The following is a 22,783-nucleotide window of genomic DNA, read 5'->3' on the forward strand; positions in this document are numbered from 1 at the left end:
GGAGCAGCAGCCATAGACCGGCTTCATGCACCGCAAATGTCAGTGGTGAATGAACAGCAGCAAAATATTTCACTTTTTGGAAAATGGGGGTGCTTTCCTCCCCAGTTGCAGAGAAACACAGTCAAGATAGGGATGAGCAAGCTGCTGAGCTGGTCTGAAGAGCAAGGACCCGACCTGCGGTCCGAGGAGGATTAACCTGCTTATCTCATTTTCTGGCTTTCAGTTAGGATTTAGTTCAGAATTTCCTGCATCTACATCAGCAAGAAGGAAATGGCTCTTCTTGGGATTCAGAAAGGTCAACAATAGGCCAAAGAGGTTTTTTAAAGCACACGGTTTGAGACTTTTTTAAATGTGTCAGAAATGCTGGAGTCAAACCCTGAAAGTAGGTCCTCAAAAAAGGATGGGAGAAGCTTCTAGCAAGAGCTGCCCCACAGCCCTTGACTTGTTCAGCCCCAGCTGTGCTTTGCCCACCAGCAAACATCTGGTAGGTGCTTTAAAACGTTTCTCCTCTGCAGGCAGAACGAGCCCCTCAGATTAATTGTCCGCCTAAAAGCTAAAAAGAGAAAGAAAAAAATAAAAAATTTAAATGTCACATTAAAATGCCATTCCACATTTGAAAGGATCCATTAAAACTTTTCTAGAGCTTTTTTTTTCACTTGTTTCCCCTGTTTTACATTTTGTTCTGGATTCAGGCACACCTTCTCTTATAATTCTCCTTTGTAATAAACATTTTTGCCTTGGTTTGGCTCTGCGTTAACAGGGACTGTTTGCTGTGCAGATGGAAAGGTGGGGCTTTTGGCTAGAATAGAGCTTTTCTTTCCAAACAACACCATTCACAGCAATCCAGCCTAGGTGGGAGTGGGCTCTCCTAGGGAGGTGATCCCAAACCATCCTCCTGAGAGAATTTATGGGGTTTTGAGGGACTTGGAAACACTTCTCATCCAGGCTTCATGCTCTGGTTCTCCGCATTAAAAAATTTCCGTTAAAAAAACCCAAAATTGAATTGTAAAGTCTGCTGTGGGTGAGAGAAGGAAAAGCTTCTAAGGTTGAGAAGGAATTGGGCAGTTTCTCCCTCTTCCTCTGGACCGTGGGCAGGGACAGGGTCACCAAGCAGCGGCTTGAGCAAGTGTCTGAAGTTGGATGAATTAATGCAGAGTAAGGGCTGCACATCTGCTGCTTGGGCTAGGCCTGGGTTTGCATTGCTCTGTTCAAAGGTGTTCCTTTTCACTTAAAAAAAAAAAAAAAATAAAAGGAAAAGACCTTTCAGCCATTTAATTTTTTATTTTAATTTGTTTGTTTGTGGGTTTTCTGTGTATGTGGGGTTTTTTTGTTGTTGTTTTAAAAGATTTTTATCTCCAAAGTACTGGAAGATTATCACATAAAGCCCTGCCGCCTGTGGTGGAAGCCTGAGAGGGGTGGGATGTGTCCTGCATCCCTCTCAGCCTATCCCCTCCAGCAGGTTTAAGAAAGACCTCAAATTTAGACTAGAATCCAGTGTCCTAATAGGAAAATGCCAGCAGCTTCCCCAGTTAGTCACAGCGACCCAAGGCAGCGTGTTGTGCCATGTATTACCACTTTTTTGCCTTGCCTTTTCCTTCTCCCTGTGCGTGCATGGAACTGGAGAGGCTGTTGGATGAAATCCCACTTGGTGCTCACTTGTGGTTCCCCAAGGTGAGATTTGACAGTGTGTTATTTTGTCTTCCCCCATTATTTCATCCTTCCCCTTGTCTCTAGTCTCTTGCTCTACTTTTTAAACTGATGTGTATTTTTGGAAGTTAAATGTTGGCAGTGAAGCCTCTGTCTGTGGGTCAGTACACTGGGCATGGCGTGACTGCCTGGATAGGAGATTTTTGGGAATTTTTCCTGCCCCTTCTCTAACTGCTCGGCATGGGCAAACCTGAACCGTGCAACTTCAGGAATGCAAATAATGTTCGCTGTGCATCCACACTGTGTCTCTTAAAAAAACCCTTTTCATCCTGTTCCTTGTTGCCCTGGAGGATAATTACTTGAAAGAGCAGCCCTGTTGCCTGGTATTTCAGTTTATCTCATTACCATTGTGTTTGCCAAGCCAGCCAGCTTTGCCAAAAAACAGAATCAAGGTTGCTGGCAGCGCTGGCTGGCTCGCACATTCACCCTCCTCTGCTGGCCGAGATGCTAATTTTTCCTTGATTGCAAACCCTGCGTTCCTCTTTTGTGAATTAGCTGTGCCTACAGATACAGCATCACGGCTTTAAACCCCGGGCCTGAGCCGGTGGGCCCCTCTCCACAGGCTGCCAAAGGCAGGGCTAATGGATGCTGTTAGAATATTTACTTGCCCTGTTTTTGGGTTTTGGTTTGTTGTTTTTTTTTTTTTTGGCCATGGGAAGCAGCTGACTGGCACCCACAGCTGGCAAAATGGAGCATCACGTTGGAGAATGGTTTGGCAGGCAGCGTGCCCAGGGGAGGAGCTGCGGGAGGCACGGAGATGTGGATGGATGGATGGATGGATGGATGGATGGACAATGCACTGTCGCAGAGGTCATTTGTCACAATGCCAGCTGGTTGCAAGGATAGAGATGAGACCTGACAGCTGCTGGCTGTAGGGACCTTCCCAGGCTTCAGGAAGACTAGAACAGCCTCAGGATACCCTCAGGATGGTCTTAATATAATCTGATTTTCCCCTTTTTAATCTTGGGTTGATTGTAACAAACTATATGTAAATTTTTTAAAAGTCTTCGATGCAAAATGCTGAGTTGGTAGTACTGTAGTTATAGACTAAATAGGTATTCGTGCTCGTGTTGGCTTGTGCTGGCATTGCCATCGTGGTCAGGATGGGGCACCGAGCTTTGGATTGCTGCTTGAAATTAGTTTAATGGTTGAGGATTATTGTATTGTTTTTAAGATCTCTAAAACTGGACAACCCTCACTCCCTCCCCCCAAAAATAGAGTAAAATCAGCAAAGTCTCACACTTATTAATCCAGTACTGAGTGACACTTGCAGAGATGGATGACACAGGGTGGACAGCCACATCCACGACAGGACAAGGGGTGATGGTTTTAAACAAAAGGAGGGGAGATTCAGGCTGGACAGAAGGAAGAAAATTTTTACCCTGAGGGTGATGAGACCCTGGCCCAGGTTGCCCAGAAAGGTGTTGGATGCCCCATCCCTGGAGACATCCCAGGCCAGGCTGGACGGGGCTCTGAGCAACCTGGTCTGGGTGAAGATGTCCCTGCTCATGGCAGGGGTGTCACTGTATGAGCTTTGGGGGTCCCTTCCAACCCAAACTGTTCTGTGATTCTATGATCCCTGAGTTTTACAGTGCTGTTTAGGACAAACCTGCCATAAGTGATGCCATGGCTGTTGCTAAGCAACAAGTGATGATTGCTATGGCCAATATTCCCCTCTTAAAGGTACATTTGCAAAGTGTAATCTTTTGTGTGCATGAAATTAATTTGCAGATGTATGGATTTATATTAGATAATGGCAATAAACTTTGGAAATGCTTCATTGCGGTGTTGAAATGGAACACAATGTGGCATGAAGATATTGCGTAGCAAAAACATTAAGCCCTCCCCTTTAATTAACTTAAGGCTATGATATCTTACTCACCAAAATAAATTAACAGTAAATCGGGTTACAGAATAAATTAAAACAAATTAAATTGGGTTAGTTGGAAAGTTTAAAAGAAAGAGTATCTGTGAGCTGCCTGCATTGCAAACACAGTTAGAAGGTCTTGAGGTGGAAGGAAAGGCTCACATATAAAAGTGTAACTGTTTGGGCTCTGCTTAGAAGTGACTGATTTTTCAGTCTTTACCATCAAAGACTGGGTTTTGCAGGGGGGTTGGACTAGATGAGCTTTGAAGGTCCCTTCCAATCCATGATTCTATAATTCTATGCCGCAAAACTTGCCAGTGTGCCTCTCTGGGCTCGCTCTGCAGCACGGCTGGAGAAACACTCCTCTGCCGACAGCGGAGAGAAGGGGAACAACCGTGGCAAGGTATTTTAACTGTATTACTTTCAGGTTGTTGCTCCGTCTTTTCTAATTAAAATAAAATCATCTTAGGATGCCTGAAATGAATATTTGGTATAATAGATTGAGAAAGTGATGAAAATGTTTTCATTAAATAGTAAGAGAGGAAAAGAGACCCTGCAAGGCAGAGCATTTTATCTCAACACTCTAATAACATTAATAAACTCTTTAATCTTTGTCACGTTTATGACTTAATGGCAATCCTGAAAGACATGACAGACAAGTAGGAGCTGCCAGGTTCCTTTAACCTATAAGCATTCATATTCTTCCCAGGATTTTGATTAAGTGAAAAATTCCTCTGTGACGGGCTTTATTCCCCGTGTGAAGCTTGGCGTGATGGGCGGAGGATGCTCAGCCCTGGCAGTGCCAGGGGATGGTGGTGGCATCTCCTCCACTGTGGCCAGGAGCACCAGGTGGGTGCTGGCTCCTTCCCTGCCACCAAACAGGGCTATTTACTGTCAGCCCTTATATCTACGCTCACATATGGTCCGCAATTTCAAACAATATTTGCTCAGAAGCAGCATTAATAGAGTGTATTTCAGTTGCATGGTTGAACACCCCAACTGCAGATGCTAGATCGAGAGCTGCCAAGCCCAAACTTCACTCTGTCCCTTTATGCTGTTGTCCAAAAGAAGCAGGTTTCCATGGGAAATATAGTATTGATATACAATTGTGTACTTAGGGGGCTGCACAGCTGAGAATAGAACCCAGCTTTTGTACTTTATTTTTTCTGTTTTTTTTTCAGACTCCCAGCAATCTGGCATTTTCTCATCTTGGAGTCCTTCACTATAAAACCTAACTAAAGCTCTTTTAATGCAGGGGTTTGTGTATTTAATTTCCCTGGGCTTTTTTTTTTTAATGTTATGTGCAAATACAGCCTTTTTCTCCTCTACTGACAGGGTTTGGACCCAGATTACCCATTACTGCAGCCGTCATCCCAGTGTTCTCCAGTTGGAAGCAGAAGGATGTTGTGCTGATGGGGTGAGCCCAGAAAATGGTTGGTTGTCAGTGACATCTTGGCCCTTTCGATCCCCTCCTTTTTTTCTTTTCCACTTTGGGTCCCCACCCTTCACCCTTTGAGTAGGCTGGAAGAGAGCAAGAGACTGGGAGGGGACACAGCCAGGACAGTTGACCCAAACTGGCCAAAAAGATGTTCTTTACCACAGAATGCCGTGCTCATCAATCACAACTGAGGCAAAGGAAGAAAAAGGGGGGGGTGTGAGTGGGGGTTGGCTTCCAAGGTGACTGTTTGGAGTCTGGCTGGGTATTGGTCTGCTTGTGGGGAGGTGAGTGACTTGTTTCACTCTTTTTTCTTCCCGTCTTTCCTTTACTTATTAAATTGTCATTACCTCAACCCATGACTTTTCTCGCTTTTGCACTTCCCATTTTCTCCACGTCCTGCTGAGGGGTGCATATGTGAGTAAGCAAGCAGCTGCATGCTGCTTGGCTGCTGGCTGAGGTCAAGCCATCTCAAATACAGAGTACTGGAAATTTTTTAATGTGTCAGAAATGTATAGGCTGGAGTCAAACCCTGAAAGTAGGTCCTCAGAAAAGGATGGGAGATGCTTCTGGCAAGAGCTGCCCCACAGCCCTTGACTTGTTCAGCCCCAGCTGTGCTTTGCCCACCAGCAAACATCTGGTTGGTGCTTTGAAATGTTCCGCCTCTGCAGGCAGAACGAGCCCCTCAGATTAATGGTCTGCCTGAAAGTCAAAAAGAGAAAGGAATAAAAAAATTAACATCATGTTAAAATGTCATTCCACATTTGAAAGGATCCATTAAAACTTTGCTAGAGCTTTTTTAACATTTGTTTCCCCAGTTTTACATTTTATTCTGGATTCAGGCACACCTTCTCTAATAATTGTCCTCTGTAGTAAACATTTTCACCTTTGTTTTTTTCCTGGAGTTAATCCAAATTATAACAAAATATACTGTCAGACAAGAAAATCCAAATCCTAAATTACAGTCTTATCACATATAGAATATTTTAAATAAACAGTGTTTTAAACTGAATTACATTCTCAGAAATACGGAAATGTAAGTATTATTAACCAAAGTGTATTGAGACTATGTTTGCAAGCGTCATGGTAAACAACTGCACATGTTAAAGTGCATAGAGCATCCACAAAGCAGATTGCGCTGTTAAGATGCTGGTGAGCTTTGCCAGACTTTTAGACAAGGTAGAAGTAGTGAAACTGTTGTCATCGCTTAGAAGAATGAGTCATGTCTGCAATTGCTAACCTAAGAGCATATAAATCAATCACCTCTTTGAATCCTCTACTTCATTGCCTGTATCTAATGATGAAGATTTGGAGTACGATTGTATACTAACTATGGAATGAGTCTTTCCCAGCAGGCCAGATTTGAAGAATATTCCCCTGGAAGATCCAGAGTGGATTCTCTTTGCTCTGAGTAGAGAACAACCATCTGGATACACTGTGGTAACTTTAGAGAACGTAAGTGAATCACAAGCATTGCCATCAAATACCTCAGCACAGAAAGCCGAGCTTCTCTTCCTCTAATAGTAACAAATATAAGGCCAACGTATTTTGTAAGGTAACCTCCATATTAGCTTGAATTTGTCTATTTAATCATTGCATTGGCTAAGACGTCCATTTGTCGTGTCAAATTGTCTATCGCGTATTTGTTTTCTAGAGTGCAGCATATGCAGTTAGCAGTCTTTGAGATGCATGTTAAAGCAAGACTCAGCTAATTGTGAAGGCCTCAAAATCTCTAAGCTGCAATGTCGGTAGTGTCCATAGTTTGTGATTAAGAGTCTTGCAAGCCACTCTTTCTTACCTTTGTGGTGTGAGCACTAAAACCGAAAGGATTTATGTATCTTTATGTTAGCAACTGCAGACAGGATTCACTCATTCTTTCAAGTGATGACAATAATTCATATATATGTATATATATATAAAAAATAAGTCTCACATTTTAAAACTCTTTTAGTGACTGCAGCACAACACTTAATCATACATTGCAACACAACGTATGAACATACAAATATAACCATTGCTAATACAATCATTACAATCAATTTCTTAATCTATATCTGTAAATCAGGAATCCAGAACAGGAATCATATCCACACTTCTTGAAATCTGTAAGAGTCATTGTTTTCCTGTACCTCATGCAAGATGGCAGTATGTTTCCAAATTTCCTCTAACTCAGTCTTGATTCCTTTAGATTGATCAACATTCGAATGAGGTGTTTTCCCAAGATATATTAATAGGGAGGGGTATTCCTAATATAGGAACCCCTTTATTTGAATTCTTTAGGTAACATATGCATACTCAGCAAGTTGGTCCTGTCAGCTATCTGCATGGTTTCCGGATCATCATAAAATGCACATTTTGGGTCCATGGATTCTCCTGATTTAACAGTGAACTTGCTGTGGTGTAGAACAGGCAAATACGTAACTGTAATCCATGCTTAAACAAATACGTACAAAGAAAACAGGCATGACACAATTAATATTAACAAACCTCCTTGAATACAGTCAAATTCTGTATAAGATTCTATTTCAGTGCAGCTCATTATGTATTTTTAAGTTTAGGGTTAAAGGAGCAATCTCTTCTGATTTCTGCCATGTTTCTGTACTTTTCTTTAATCTAGTGTGGTGAATCCAGGAACTGACTCCCTTAAGCTTCACAGCTGTGTTAGTTACCAACAGTACTGTACAGAGTCCTCTCCACCACTCTTTCAATGGTCTGTCCTTCTAGGGCCAAAGACAGACTTGATCTCAAGGGCAGAAGTGAGGTACAGGCACATCTGATGCCATAGGGTCTCCCATACAGTGTTTCAAAAGGGCTTACTTTTATTCCTTATGTAATGTGAATTGTCAGTAAAATAATTAGCCATACATCTATCCATTTTACATTAATTTCCTGTCACAATTTAGCTAGTTGCCTTTTTATAGATTGATTCATTCATTCTTCCAAGCTCATCCAGTCTCACCCCTGCCATGAGCAGGGACATCTTCACCAGCTCAGGCTGCTCAGAGCCCCGTCCAGCCTGGCCTGGGATGTCTCCAGGGATGGGGCATCCACCACCTCTCTGGGCAACCTGGGCCAGGCTCTCACCACCCTCGGGGGCAAAAATTTCTTTCTCCTGTCCAGCCTGAATCGGCCCTCATTTAGTTTAAAACCATCATCCCTTGTCCTGTCACAACAGGCCCTGCTAAAAGACTGTCCCCATCTTTCTGACAGGCCCTTTTTTAAGTACTGAAAGGCTGCGATAAGGTCTCCCTGGAGCCTTCTCCAGGCTGAACAACCCCAGCTCTCAGCCTTTCCCCATAGCTGAGCTGTTCCAGACCTCTGATCATTTTTCTGGCCTCCTCTGGACCCACCTCAACAGGCCCTCCCCACATCTGCCCCACGTGCTGCAAGGAAAGGGGGTGCACACCCATCCTGTTTGCTGTACGACTCACACCTGTAAACATCTGAAGTTCCCCAGCTCTACCCTGGCATTAATTGGGGGTTTTTGTGTACTGTTCGCCTTTAGCCTCCAAAAACTAAACAAAAAGACTGACCTATTTTAGTGTGAAATGCAACATCCCCAACTACATTTCTGCAATAATGTTTTCAGCACCTCCTCAAAACATGCCAGCATTTAAAATGTAAGAATTTACAGCAAGCTTTGACATATCTTATCTGCCCAATCCTGCCCCTGATAAGCACCATCAGCCATCAACAATGTAGGGTGACTCCCCCATTCTGTGAAAGGAGGGGAAAAAAAAAAAAGGGAAAGGAAAAAACGTTAAAAGCCCTGAAAGTGGGTCTGAGGGAAAAGAAGCAGACATCTCTCCCCACCCCCATAAAAATTCCCCAAGGCACAGATGAGACAGGGCAGTATTTAGGTCTATATATTAAACTTTCACATTTCCTGGCAAAATACCCCATGTGAAAAATTTCACCACGTGTACTTTTTCCTAAGAAAGCAATTACCACATGATCTCTTTGTTATTTTTTTTCGTGACTGTGAGCAGGCTTTTTAAACTGACCAAATTACATACAAAAAGAACTACTGTATTTAAAAAAAAAAAAACACAAACAAACAAACAAAAAACCACTGCAAGTTTGCAGTAACGCTGATGTAAAAGGCGTGAAAGGTAAATCTGGCTTTTTCTCTGCACTTTATACCTACACACTCCACTTGCTCCTGAGAGAGATGAAAAGGGCTGAACCGTTGCCCTGTTTCCAAGCAATGCTGTTTTTAAAGAGCAATAAGCTTCAGTTCAGCTACAAGCGAACTCTGTGTTTGACAGATAACAGTGAAGAGGACCTGAATTCCAGGCACACAAGCAAAACTCTTCATATGGGGTAGAAATCCAGCTTACAGCACCAGATTCACAATGATCAGAACCATACAGTAAAGGTGCAAAATGCATTTTAAAGGCCTTTCTTGATACCGGGAATTAACTAACTAGCACTTAAAGAACCCTTAACCCACATCACAATTGCCTGGCCTTGCTTAGCTTTGTGTAACTTCTTGTATGAGAAAAAGGACTTCGCTGATGACTTCACAGGCTTTGCAAAGATAAAAAGCTTGGGTGCATCCCTGGGTGAACTAGATAACAGAGACTTGGGCACAGGACAGGAGATACACCAGTTCTAACCAGCTCATCAGTCTGAGTCCCAGCCAACTCAGCACACCAGGCCAAAGGTGACCGTGTACAGAGAAGGAGACCTGGGTTCACAATCACTGCGCAGGTGCAACCAGGAGAGGCCAGAGGTGGAGACTGCGGAAATGATCTCCCAGAATAAGAACCACCTTCTCGGGGACAGGTTATGAATATCTATAGGTGTTCCTAGAACTTTCATGAATATGTAACACTTTACTGCATTTAACCAAGCTCACAGCTACTGGAAATTGGCACATGTCTTAGGTGGAGTTATTCCCCCATGTGTCCAGTGCTGTGGAAATAAACATACCTCTTTACAATCTCACAGGTTGTAAAGTCATTTCCATGCCTCCTTCTCATTAAAACACTCCCGTTATTTCAAAGTCAATACTGTATTTTCAGTTACGTATACTATTCCTTAGTAGCCCTTCTACATATAGAAGATATTGTATTCTCACATGAATTTGCAAATCTGTAACTATATAAATGTTAGAGACAGCTTTTGGATTAGTTCTAGAAACTAGAGCCCTACAGCCCTACAAATGCATAGACTCATCACTGTTTTATTATCTGTAGATACTCTGAGCAGATGCTTGGCTCCTAAGGTTTGTTTTGCCCTTAAGTATTTATATATCAGTAAAAACAATGACTGCTTTCATCAGAAGTGGTCAAAACTGTTTCAACAAAATATCTTTCCCACTGAAAAATTGCAGGCTTGGTCTAAGCTCGGTTGTACGGAAGCAGCGCCAGTTCCGCCGCAGGTGTTCTCAGGAAGAGAATTCGGGTTTGGGGTGGTCTGGAAGAACCATTCCTGAGCGGCACCGTGACCCCCTCCCTCCCTTCGCCCCGTTCTCCATTCCGCTGAGTGCTTTGCTCATGACTCAGCTTGCTGCTCCGGGACATCGTTATTGCATTCTTTCTCAATTAATGAAGAAAAAAAAGTAATTTCCTTTTTCTCCAAATCTAAATAAAAAGTAAATTCAAGTTTTTGTAAGGAGAGGAGTTACCATCAAGCCAACACTATTTATCAACAAAGCACCCAGAACAGAAAGTTGCATGACAGTACAATGACTGCAAACATTTAATGAAGTATCCATTTCAACTTTACACATCAAAATTATTGTGAAACATCACACTGGCATGAAAATACAAAATTTTCTACCTCAGAGTTTAATATTCTCCATTTCATCCAAAGAGAATTTTCAACACAGGAACAAAACCAGTGTAGCTTTGCTTCCAATGTCCTACCGCTCCGCTTCAGAAGGGTTGATGGTTCCTGCTTCTCAGACGCGCTCTTCATACCCACTGGATGCTTAGATTCCTGCAAAAAAGAATATCCATCTGTAACAGCTGGTGATATTTGGTAGCACTTATATACACAGATAATATTAAGCGTTCTCGTGAGGCTGCCTTGTCCTCTATAAGAAACGAGCCACAAATATCCAGAGTTTTCCCCTGGCCTTCCAGCACTCCATTTCCCCCTTGTTTCAGATCTGTGTGAAAGAAAATCTCTCATTATCCATCCTTATTCTGGGGCAATTTTCTATTCTCACTCTTCGTAAAATGTGAATTAGCAGCCTATTGCTGTATTTTACACTCTTTGCTTTTTCCTGGCTTAATAAGAAACACGGGTCCTGAAACCTGCGTTGTGTCCCTAACACACATTAGTACAAAGGGTATCATAACTCAAGATAGATTTTTTTTAATTTTTACTACATCTACTGAACTACCATAATTACCACTGACACAATCTGCAGTAAATGAAATAAAAACATCTAAAATAAGCTAAATACATGTCTGGCCACAGATGCTCAAGTAGATACTCAGAATTCTTTAAGAAATGGCTCATTTCTAAAGCCAAATGGTATATCCTGGACCATATAAGAGATCAGGGATAATCAGTATCCAGCACACATTCAGGTCTCTTTTGAACATTAGATATATCCCAGAGGATATTTAAGGTGAATTTCCAGCTACTAAATAATTAAATATGGTTTCTTTAGGCCGCTCTGAAAAGGCAGAGGCTTCATTTGGCAACAGCATTTTCAGAGAGAAAATTGGAATGTTGCTTCACCCCTGTTTTGCAGCTCCCAAATCACAGACTCAGCAGAAGCTGTGGCCGACATCCGTGTACATCGAGCAGTTCAGGAGACGCTTATTTACAGATGACCCTTTTTTAAAAACTTTTCTCTTTTTGGACCTTTCCACAGGGCAGATTACAGTCTCTTCATTACAGCCTTAAGGCCTACAGCTTCACAAGCCAAGCAAGTAACCCCACTATAAAACTAGCTGTTATTATGTCTGTACTCCCATTAGTTATGTGCAATTCTCTCACCCCTGTGATTTTTCTCAAAAAGAGTTTAGAGGGGAAACGACTCTGCAAGTTTTAGACTGCAGAGGATTCAAAACCTTTTTGACTCCAAGGAAATGTGCAGACAGATGGACAATCCGGCCAAACTCTTTGCTGTCTATCAAAACTGCAGACACTGACCTCTGTAAACACCTTGCAAACAGCCATACACCTATTAAAAAAATAGATGGGCAGGCCTGGCCGAGGCATGGTGCCAACTTTGAAGTGCGGTAATGAACTTTGCTTTTAATTCAGGCGTGTAACTTCCAGCCCAGCGCAAAACTGGGAGCAGCTGCATGCATAATAAGGGGTGAGAGCAAGAATGCGGCGCAAGATGCGTCTGATGTTGGATGAGAGCGAAGATAGCCTTTAATCATTTTGTTTTCAAAGAAACTTGAGAGAACTCTTTGAAGATGAGTTTTTTTTTTCCTTTTCCCTTTTTTTTTATTTTTTGAGAGCTGCTTCTGGAAAATAGGCGGCAGTGATACACGGTACCCACCTTCTGCCCACGTCCGTCCGCCCCCTTGGTTAACCCGCGCGTGGGACATACACACGTGTCCCTCTAGACTGGCACCTGATGTTGGCAAAGCTGAGCTTATCTTGTGCTGCCCAGGCAGCTGAGATGCCCAATGGCTCCAGCAGCAAGGACAAAACTGCCGCAGTGTCTTTTCATTTGAAGTAATCGTGGTTCTTCAGTGCACAGGGGAATAGGATGTCCAGTAGCTAGAACAGGATGTCCAGTCTCTATTAACTATAGTATTTTTGTAATGATAAATGTTCTGTAAATCATGTCTTACTATTATTGGATGAAAAGGAACAATAATGAATATTTGATCAGCCTTTATTTTAAGGAAAGTGTGGGCTGAGATTGGGCACAGTGGACTTGTTCACCTGCACCTGAAGACTCTGAGGGGCTGAACATCATCTGGACATCAGCACTGAGTATATGCCAATGGCTTTGAGGACCAAGGTCAGTGTGCTGTTGTGTTAAATGCATTGTGTACAAAACACGCTTATTGTTCCAAAAATGTTACAGGCTGAGGGGAAAAGCCTTGGGAACGGGTAGGCCAACAGTGATGTTTTTTTTAAAAAACTATTTTTATGAAGGGCTTTGGCCTCGGTAAAAGAACAGACAGGCTGGCAAGTGCCCACAGGGTGTTGGGACATCGGTGGTGTGTGGTGTCCATAAGTGATAGCACCGAACTTGTGTTATTGGTCTTGTCAGTGGTTTTGTACACTAGGTCTTCTCTTTTGTGGTTTGTAAAGTAAGTGTGTGCTGGTATTCGAGATTATTCACACATGCCCCAGTGCCACAACAAAAAAAACCTCAAACAAAACAAATCCTGCTGCACTTGTATCAAGTTCTGCAAGTGTTTTCTGTTTGAGATCTCCATTCCTGCATGTACAACCCCAAGACCATTATTTTCAGACTGTGTGCCCATACCAGCATGTCAAAGGTTAATTTTGAAAGCCCTAAGGAGGTTTAAAGCTTTGTGAGACCTGCCCCCTGTGCATAAAAACCAAAATCACATTCCCCCTCTCTGCCCTCCACTCTACTTAAAACCTGGCCTTATTTTTGGAGGTGTGAAGGTTTCATGACAGGTGTTGTGGCTGGGGACGCAGCTGATAACACCTCACAAATGCAGGCTGCTTAGGGATTAAATGTGGCATTACACAGTAAAAGCAAGGCAAATAACTTTGGCAAATTTAAAGATAATGTGTTGGACACCTATTTTCACTCCTAAGCGGGTGCTATGCTATTTTAGGCCAGGCCAAGCCTTGCCTTTCTTTTTCTTTTCTTTTTTTTTTTCTTTTTTAATTAGGTTTATTGCTATAGCTACATGGCAGTGTGTATGTGTTAACATTTGATTTTTGTAGCTAATCTAACTGGCTGAAGTAAACAATCCAGACCTGATAGTCCCAGTGGGGGCGACTGACATTTGGATTCGGCTCAAAATCTCTGCTTTTGACTCCTGTTAGACTCCAACACCTCGCTCAAAGCACCAGGGGCTGCAGGGTAGAGCTGCATTTGCCACCTCCAACCTGAGCATCAACCTGACGCTAAGTGCTCCTCAGAGGTGCTCACTGCCATTGCTGTGTTGTGTTTAGCCAATGGAGGTATCGCTTAGGTATCAGTTTCATTAACAGAGACCTTGCAAAGTCTCCCCAGAAGTGATTTTTGTGCCACCAAACCTGTACAGCCCATCACAGCTGTGCCTGGGTTCCACCCCTGTGAGTGGGAGACAAAACCAGAAGGGACAGGGACAAAAAAATGAGTATTTTACGGTGGGTCTGAGCATGGAAATATCCCCGTGGTCCAACCCCAGCCCACGGCTCCATGTGCCATCACCTGCCGAAACACCGCACTCCCACTCCCATCAATCAGCACAGACCAGCTGCCTGGAAGCAACTCTTGCCAATCGCCTTTTTATTACCTTTAAAAAGCCAAGAAACCCAGAACAAGACAAAAAAAAAACCTTGAGAGCGTGTGAACATCATGCAATGGATTCACTTTAAAGCAGGCTGGGGTGCGGGGGGAGGACAACCAAAAGCCGAGTTTGGTGATGACAGTGGGAAATGCTTCTAACTCTTCTCAAGGGTACATTCTCCCTGGGCAACAGCTCTTTTTAAAGGAGCAGCACCATCAATAGCATTACAAGGGTTTTTTTTTAGTTCAATTCTGTTGTTTTGTGTGACTAGCACTCCATCGGTCAATCAGAGAAGTTACCATGCTCTGCCCTTCAGCCTCACTCTGTGGTCTTCAAAATTCATAGCACAAACTAGAGTAATATTAGCTTCTCAAAAGAATGTGTTTTGGAGAGTTTCAGCTACCGTGGAAATAACTTTGCATCTTGTCCATCATGTGGATGTGACAAAACACATGCCCTTATTTTCCTGAGGTATAGCCAACATTTGAGTTCATTACATTTAATGGAGTAAGGTCACCCATAAAGGTATTTTCTGAGTAGTTTTCACTTTCTCTTTGAAAAAATAAATTATATCAGCATGTTCACGAGGTACAAATGGTGCTGGCATTTCAGTTGTTATTATGTTATTAACTTTTTTAACCTATAATTTTCAATCAACAGTAAGAAGCAATTTTCACTCTCTCCAGTGACCAGAGATGGAGATTCTGCAAAGTGGTCTTGTAGGGTTCACCTTGACAGACACCTAATTCCCTCCCAAATCAAAATGTCACCCCCAACACTCCCACGGCAGTTACCGAGAATTTCCATTTCCCCTTCGGTTAGGATTTAATTTAGAAGGTAAAGACTTCCTAAGCTATGGGAGAGTAAAGATAGATGGTATGGGAGAAGGCGGCTGATGAAATGTTGTTGACTCCGGATCTGAAATATTTTATCCCTCCTCAATGTAGGTTAAATTATTCTTCACCTTTCCCACATCCATAATTGTCGCTGATCTTGGACCAACTCAAAACCCTACTACTGAGTTCAGTAGACTCAAAATTGCCACTAGAACTGGAAAAAGAAAAAGAAAGAAGAGATTTGTTAGTGTCCATATACAATATCCCAAGACTATACACAGCTATGAGATACAGCAAATTTAAGAAAGGCACTTTTTTTCTCATCACTGAGTATTTATTATATATAACAAATACATGAAAAAGAAAAAACTATATTGTGTGATATAAATAGTTTATTTACATTACAGAAAAACATCAAGACAATGTATACTATTTCAAATATATCCATACATAATCAAATATAGCTGTAGTACATGTTCTCATTGGTGTAGATTACCACAAATGCAAGGCAACATGTGTAGATCTTGTCTTAATCTTTTGTCTATAATACTGTATTTTGTAGTCCAAGCTCTCTGCAGTTAGTTTTGCCATTGTGGAAACATGCGCTCTTTAAATTAACCTTGTCGATGCTCTTGTCGTGTTGTCTGAACTGTAGTGCCCTGTGTTTTGCTTCTGTCTGTGGATTCTGTTGCTCCTGGGACATTTCCTGAAAGAAGAGACTTGTGAGAATACAGGGCTCTTAATAACGCATCTGCTCAAGAGGCGGTGGTGGGCAAGAAGAGCATCCTCTGGCCTTCGGCGCATTCCCTCTTCAGTGACATGAAAGGGGTTGGCTAAGGGCAATGGTACCACCAAAAAAAAAACCCCAAACAAACAAACAAAACAAACGAAAAACCCCAAAAGCCCAAACAGAAAACAACACAAAAAAAACAACCACAAATACGGCAAAGGAAATGTTAAGATTCCTGTTCTTTACTGGTGAGCTGCATTGCGACAGCTCCTACTGCAAAACATCTCTTGGTTGCTGTTCGGCTCATGTTTAAATAACAGCTTTATTTTCATTTATTTTCAGATGAAGATTTAGGATGGTCTCATGCTTACCTGCTCAGTGTCCTGGGCCCATGCAGTATTTACAAAGTGGATGTGGGGGCTAAAGCACCTGCAGTCCCTACAAGTCTCCATGGAAATGCTCTGTGCTCAGGTCATTAGCGAGCAGCTACTTACAGGCGCCTGCACCCCACATGGCTGCTGGGCTTCGTGTGGAAAACCATCGCACAGGAAAGACAAAATAAATCTTACTGTTCCTTTGGATGGTGGCAAAAACAAATCTACCTCGGAACCTCATGGTGCTCCTCAGCAAGGGCACATTTCACTATATCACGGGCTATTGCATTGCTACAAAGTGTTTCCCCAACAATGGAAAGACAGTAAGAGTGCTTCTGGTTTTCTCCCACGGAGAAGCATCCTTGGGGAGAAATGATGGAGGAATTTAGCCCCCGGAGGCTCCAGAGAGCTCTAATCAGCTGAAAGCCAAGGAGGTTATGGCAGAAATGGTCAGGCAAGCAGAACCAAACCAACAGATTCACCAGCACCCACCAAAAACGCTCACACTTTAGGAAAATGGTGAGCTACAGAATATCAACTAGCAATAAAAATGGTCCTTTTCCCAGGGTGACCTGGTTAACTTTTTGCACAGGAGGAGGAAGAAGCTATTCCTGATTTGGCCACATTTGTCTTCTTTCTTTAGCCTAAGCCCAGTGTGAGCTTTTAGCCTGGTTTTGCCTCTTTCTTCCCTGTGCATGGGCAGCGACACGAGAAGGACTGAAACACCAGCTTGCAGTGGCATGACACAAAGCTCTATGATACCCCAAACCACGTTTACATGGAAAAAAAAAAATCCCTACTTTGTTTTTCCATTGCAGGGAGGCTTTCAGCAGCTCCTTGTGAAACCCTATGGGTTATGCACCAGGGAGAGCCCACCCTCACCATGCAGTGAGAGCTCAACGTTCCAGGTCAAATAGCTAACAGCAAAACAGAGTGAAATAATTTTATTGACCCCCTTAAAATCAAAAAGGCTATTTTTTTTCCCCTGTTAATGCTATAGCTCTATGATGCCAACTGTAAAGCTAAACAAGAGCATAAGGATATTTCAAAATGCTGAAATACAATTATATAAGTGTCTAACAAAATATGGGTCAGATTGTCCTGACTTGCCTTACTTTTTAAGCCAACGGGACCACCCCCTCATGAGAAACTGTATGGCTGCCTGCTATATTTTGCCTTGTTCCTTTCTGGGAAGCAGCAAAGTAGGCTGTTATCATTACTCCGGGAAAAATCAGCCTGCGTCTCCAGCGCTCTCGGAGGTCACGGCAGAGCGTTCATTATGAAACTCATGCAGACTTGAGCTGCTTTGCCGTTTTGTGACAAACTCATTATTCACTGCCTGTTCCTAAAAAGGCGATCAAACTTTCCGAGGGAGCTGTTGTTAGCAAACACAGGGCTGATTCACCGAGCTTGATGTCATGTGCTGACAGCCTCCCCGCCTGAGTGTCCCCAGGCGTCCTCTCCTGCCCATGCCACTGGGGATGGCACAGCAGGACCTCGCAGTGAGACAGCGCTGACACCGAGGGTTCCTCCTGAGTCCCCTGGGATGGGGATTTACAGCAGAAGAACCAGCGCTCAGCCATGCCGAGCAGGGCTGGGGAACAAGTGTGGGAAACCACAGTGGGCACAAACAGATTGGTTTTGTAAGAAACACAGAGGTAGGAGGTGGCTAGGGGATGACCAGGATGGTCAGCAATCCCAGGGGATGCAGCCGTGCATTCCCAGAGAACAGGCAATATTGACTGTTCCAGCCGGGAGCAAGGAGGTGAACACCTCACAGGCACTGTCCCAAAAGCACACTGACAGTATCTATCCGGTCACTTAGTACATAGTCAAGAAAAATTGATTCAAATGAAGTGATTACCCCAATCAGGATGATGAAAAAAATCACAGAATTGTAGAATAATTTTGGTTGGAAAAGGCCTTTAAGATCATCAAGTCAAACCATCAACCCAACTGGCACTAACCCCTCAAGGGATGGTGACTCCACCACTGCCCTGGGCAGCCTGTTCCAATGCCCGACAACCCTCTCCAGGAAGAAACTGTTCACGATATCCAATTTAAACCTCCCCTGGCAAAGCTTCAGGCTGTCTCCTCTTGTCCTGTCACTTGTTACTTGGGAGAAGAGACCAATCCCCTTCATACTCCAACCTCCTTTCAGGCAGTTGCAGACAGCGAGAAGGTCTCCCCTCAGCCTCCTGTTCTCCAGGCTGAACCCCCCAGGTCCCTCAGTCGCTTCCCATCACACTTGTGCTCCAGACCCTTCAGCAGCTTTGTTGCCCTTCTCTGAACTTTCTCTAGTACCTCAAGGTCTTTGAACACAGTGTTTGAGGTGCGGCCTCACCAGTGCTGAGTACAGGGAGAAAAAACTTCTTTTAACCAAAACCACTCGTGTTCTAATTCCATAATAAACAATTCTTCCAACTGATGGAAGCCTGGGAAGGTCCTAGGGCCAAGTACTGACACCGTGACTGCCTAAAAGCAATACTATTGCATTTACAGTTAGCTTGCGTCTGAAGTGCATCTGGGTTTGGCATTTAACCAGCTTTTTAGACTTAATCATCTGCTGAAACTGAGTGACAGCTTTTCCTTGGTCCTTAACTCTTTAATCAAAAGTTCTTTATAGTGCTTCGTGTGTGGGATGCATTCATTTATGAACGCAGCAGTTATATCAATGTAAACTAGGTAGCGCAGCACAGGCTGCCTGCCCTCCCTCCATTGAAGCTTGCTCGCGAGCTTGAGTTACTCACAATGTGATTCATAGCAGGTAAAACACATTATGCATTCATTTTTAATCAAGTTATTTCTTCACATAAATAAGCTGCTGTGACTAAACATTAGGGAAGCACTAAAAATGCAAAGCTGTACAGAAAACTGCTGAGAATCATTATGACGCTAGGCCATATCTACATTATTCACCATCCTCCTTCACTTTTATCATTGCTTCTCTTTTGCCTTACCTCTAAGTCCTTGGCATAGGGACTGTACACCCCTGCTTCACCTCCTTCCCTCTGTATCTCTTGGCCTCTGGTCCCCTGCTCCTCCATCCCAGCCGCTAATTGCCATTGCTGGCACTAACGATGAGGCCAAACTCATCAAGGAATCAAGCCACTTTAAAAACAAATAATCGGATTTGTTGGTTGAATTTTCAGCTGAATCCATTCCCCAACTGGGTTCACTGTGTGGCTACAGAAATGCGAAGATGGCTCAAGAGTGTTGGGAGGACCAAGAGCCTGGGAGCCAGAGGAAGGGGCAAGGGCCCCTGTCAGCAGCACAGCTCGTTTATTCAGATTAAAGCACCTAAAAGTGTCCAGGAGTTGCTCAGAGCCCTCCAGCAATGGAGGACACCCTGAATATTTGCACTCTCGTTAGAGGTATGATTTTAAGAGCAACAGCAATAACGCTGGCTAAAAGATTTACATTGATAGTCCTATGTGGCTCAAAGGCAGGGTTTGGACCCAGCACACCGAACTAATTCGACAAATTAATTAGGTGAAGCTGCACTGAAATGAGCAGCAAGGAATTTGGAGCCAAGTTTCCCTTCTTTCTCCCAGGAACCTGGCAGGGGGTTTTTATCACTTTCCAGAGTCCAGGGTGTTAAGTTCAAACCTGGTTTCCCAAAGCAGATGACTTCAAAAACTCAATTACTTATGCATACGATCCCACAATGCTCGCTTATCAGGTGGATGTCTCTCAGGCCACTTAAGGGTACACTTTTGCAAATGTATCTTGAGTCATTATGCTGGGATGGAGGATGCTCTGCAGTAATTACATGCATTACAGAAAAAAAAAAAAGTCAAAAGATCATAAATTAACTTGGTTACAAAGCGTGTGGGGAAAGGTACCATCTCTGTATGAAAACAGCGTGACGGGTAATTTGCAGTGCAGTACCGGGACACTCAGAGCATGCTGTCTTCATTCTTCAGTATAAAGTACTTGTGTTACTGCGGCAAAGTGACAAAACGAGTCACTTGACAAAATGATGCACAGCATTTGTTCCATTATCGGTTACTGCACCATCTTCTTTTTCTTACTACATGCTACATTTTTGTTGTTTGAATTACTTCTGTGAATACAGCCATAATCTACTGCCTCATTCGGCATTTACCATTGCGTTGATGGACTCAGCTTGGCCAAAAAAGCAGCTACCTTTCATCAGAGGGTTTTGTTTTATGCCTTTAGGCCAGAGAAGGATTTATGATTCTTTTTTTTGTTTCTTTTTGTCTTTTCCAGGAACAAATGCTACACTTGTCCTCCAGCCAGGCAGTGCAACACAGGGACTGAAATATAGCAGAGATTTTATTTCTACAGTGCTATGATGCCTGGCTTCTATTTTTTTAGTATATTAAAAAGAAATTAATTTAAAAAAGAGTGATGTGATTTATCAGTGTTGCTAACTGAATAAATTTAACCTTGTGATTTCTGAGGGAAGACTGCAGACATCCTGAATTCAGAACTTACACCAAGCCCTCCCAGAGAGGAGGAAGCAGAGCAGCAGGTGTAGGAGGGGAAGGACTGCATTTACCCCTTTGGTTCTGAACTACCTTGGGGCTGTCCCTTCCATGCAAACAAGCCCTTCTCCCTCAATTAAAGAAAAAAAGAAATAAATACTATATGGATTGGAGTGCCACCATCTAGTGAAGACCATGTACTTACCTTTGAACATGTATATAAGCCTAATGAAATCATTTAATCAATAGGATTGCAAACAGGCTTAAAAGTTTGTGTGCTTTGCCTGATTAGGACTAAGAGAATGGCCCCTTGAGGAAACCAGATGGAGATATGATTAGTTTTATTGAGTGTTGATCCAGCTGCTGTGTTTATATTCCCCTTATTTATATGAACAATATTTGTCCAAGGATCTGAATACAAAATAGGAACTCCATTTGCTGTAGGTATCATTGCTACCTAAGTTTGATTAAGATGGAGGTAAAAATTTAGTCATAATAATGAAGCAACAGTGGCTGGCTGGACCAGACAATATCTTTTGCTTGTTGGTGAATTAAACAGCATTGGTTATCAGCACAAATCTGTATAATCAGTGCACAGAGTAAGGAAAAAAAAGTTGTTTTTTTTTTTTGTTTTGTTTTGTTTTGTTTTGTTTTTTTCTATTGCAAAGTACCAGAGATACTGACCTTGTAATACAGAGGACTACAACACAGATGATAGCAATCTGGATGGTTCCAATCACCGCTGCTATTAAGACATACTGAAATCGTACTGGACCTGGAACCACATATAAAACGCTGTAGTCCTTTTTTTCACAGTGTTGTCCAGTATAGCCAGCATCGCATCTGAAACAAGAAAATATTTTTCCGGTTATATCTGCTGCTTTCAAAGAATGCAAGAAAAAAAAAAAAGATCTTAAAAAAAAATCAGTAGCTTAAGCATAAGCTTATGTGTTGGGTTTGTTTTGTTTTGTCTGGTTTTATTTTGTTTTCAGAATTGGCCCCCCCAAAAGAGCACTGGTGCCTCCTTCTCAGAGGGAAAATTTCAGGTCCTCAGCACCACCAAGGTCTGCGAGAGTGAATGACACTGTGGAAGTGCCAGGAGGTGCCAAGAGGACTGGGACTTATCTATTACAGCATCAAGTGGAACTACTTGCACGTTGTGGTGAGAATCCATTTAGTTCCTTGCACAACATATTTTCGATTTCTCCCTTTCTCTGGGGAGGTGGGGGAGGGTGAAAAGCCATCTCATTGTGGCTCCTTATGCAGATTGCCCCTAAGGAGGTGATAAGCAATCATCCGAGCTCTGTATGAAATGTGATTAGATGTTCCTGCAAGTGGATGCATCATTTACATTTTGTCTGGTTGCTATAAAAAACCCTCTGTTGATGCTGCTCATCCACCCAGCTGCTCACCCGTTCCCATCCTGCAGCCTGATGTCTCCCCTCTGCGATTCTGGGGAACAAACATGGTCTTCCCATTTTAACTCTTGCCCCATTTCCCCCAAAAAGCCAGAGCAAGGAGATGTGAAAATCCAGGTTGATTGCAGGAGCAACCATAAGAGAATGAGCCAGATTGCTTGGGCTCCTCTCAGAAGTGTGTGCTTGTAAAATATATCTAAATAGAACTGAAGGTTACTGAATGTTTTTACAATCAGTTCACTTTGTGTGTAACTCAACACTCTTTTGCCACATAAAAGGCGGGGAGAACTTGTTGAATAATTTAAGTCTAATGGGTTTTATAGCACAAAGAGGCAAGGTTATAATTATTTTCTGCAGTTTATCCAGATCAAGTGTTTCTGTAAGTCCATATCGTCCTGTGTGTAGCCTTTCCTCCTTGGCAAGAGAAGGGTTACCTGCAAGACGGTTCCAGCATGTTAGTGGAGTGCTCGCACTTGCCGTGCATGCAGAAGCCGTTGTAATGCTCTGGACAAGGGATGTAGATCCCTCTTGCGCTTTCTTCCAGTTTATTTGCATTCTCTG

General features: G+C 42.9%; 1 protein-coding gene and 1 long non-coding RNA gene across 4 annotated transcripts in view; one reads left to right on the forward strand and one right to left on the reverse strand.

The window, feature by feature from the left end:
* LOC110358295 (uncharacterized) overlaps positions 1-22,783 on the forward strand; it is a 79,091-nt gene that overhangs the window by 49,970 nt on the left and 6,338 nt on the right. For 2 of the 3 annotated variants that reach the window (XR_010473711.1, XR_010473712.1), the window contains exons 4-6: positions 4,910-12,954; positions 20,587-21,001; positions 21,797-21,966. This is a non-coding gene — a long non-coding RNA (uncharacterized LOC110358295). The remainder of the gene's footprint in view (positions 1-4,909; positions 12,955-20,586; positions 21,002-21,796; positions 21,967-22,783) is intronic. The other variant, XR_010473713.1, reaches the window with a different exon arrangement.
* The window catches only part of TMEFF2 (transmembrane protein with EGF like and two follistatin like domains 2), a 126,805-nt gene continuing 118,403 nt past the window's right edge, over positions 14,382-22,783 (reverse strand). Inside the window, exons 8-11 of the mRNA XM_065068944.1 lie at positions 22,657-22,780; positions 21,489-21,647; positions 15,869-15,955; positions 14,382-15,463 (exon numbers count right to left, since the gene is read on the reverse strand). Of these exons, the coding sequence (XP_064925016.1) occupies positions 15,367-15,463; positions 15,869-15,955; positions 21,489-21,647; positions 22,657-22,780 (467 nt within the window). The 3' untranslated portion in view covers positions 14,382-15,366. The remainder of the gene's footprint in view (positions 15,464-15,868; positions 15,956-21,488; positions 21,648-22,656; positions 22,781-22,783) is intronic.

This window comes from Columba livia, chromosome 7 (genome assembly GCF_036013475.1).
Source record: "Columba livia isolate bColLiv1 breed racing homer chromosome 7, bColLiv1.pat.W.v2, whole genome shotgun sequence".
Lineage (NCBI taxonomy): Eukaryota > Metazoa > Chordata > Aves > Columbiformes > Columbidae > Columba > Columba livia.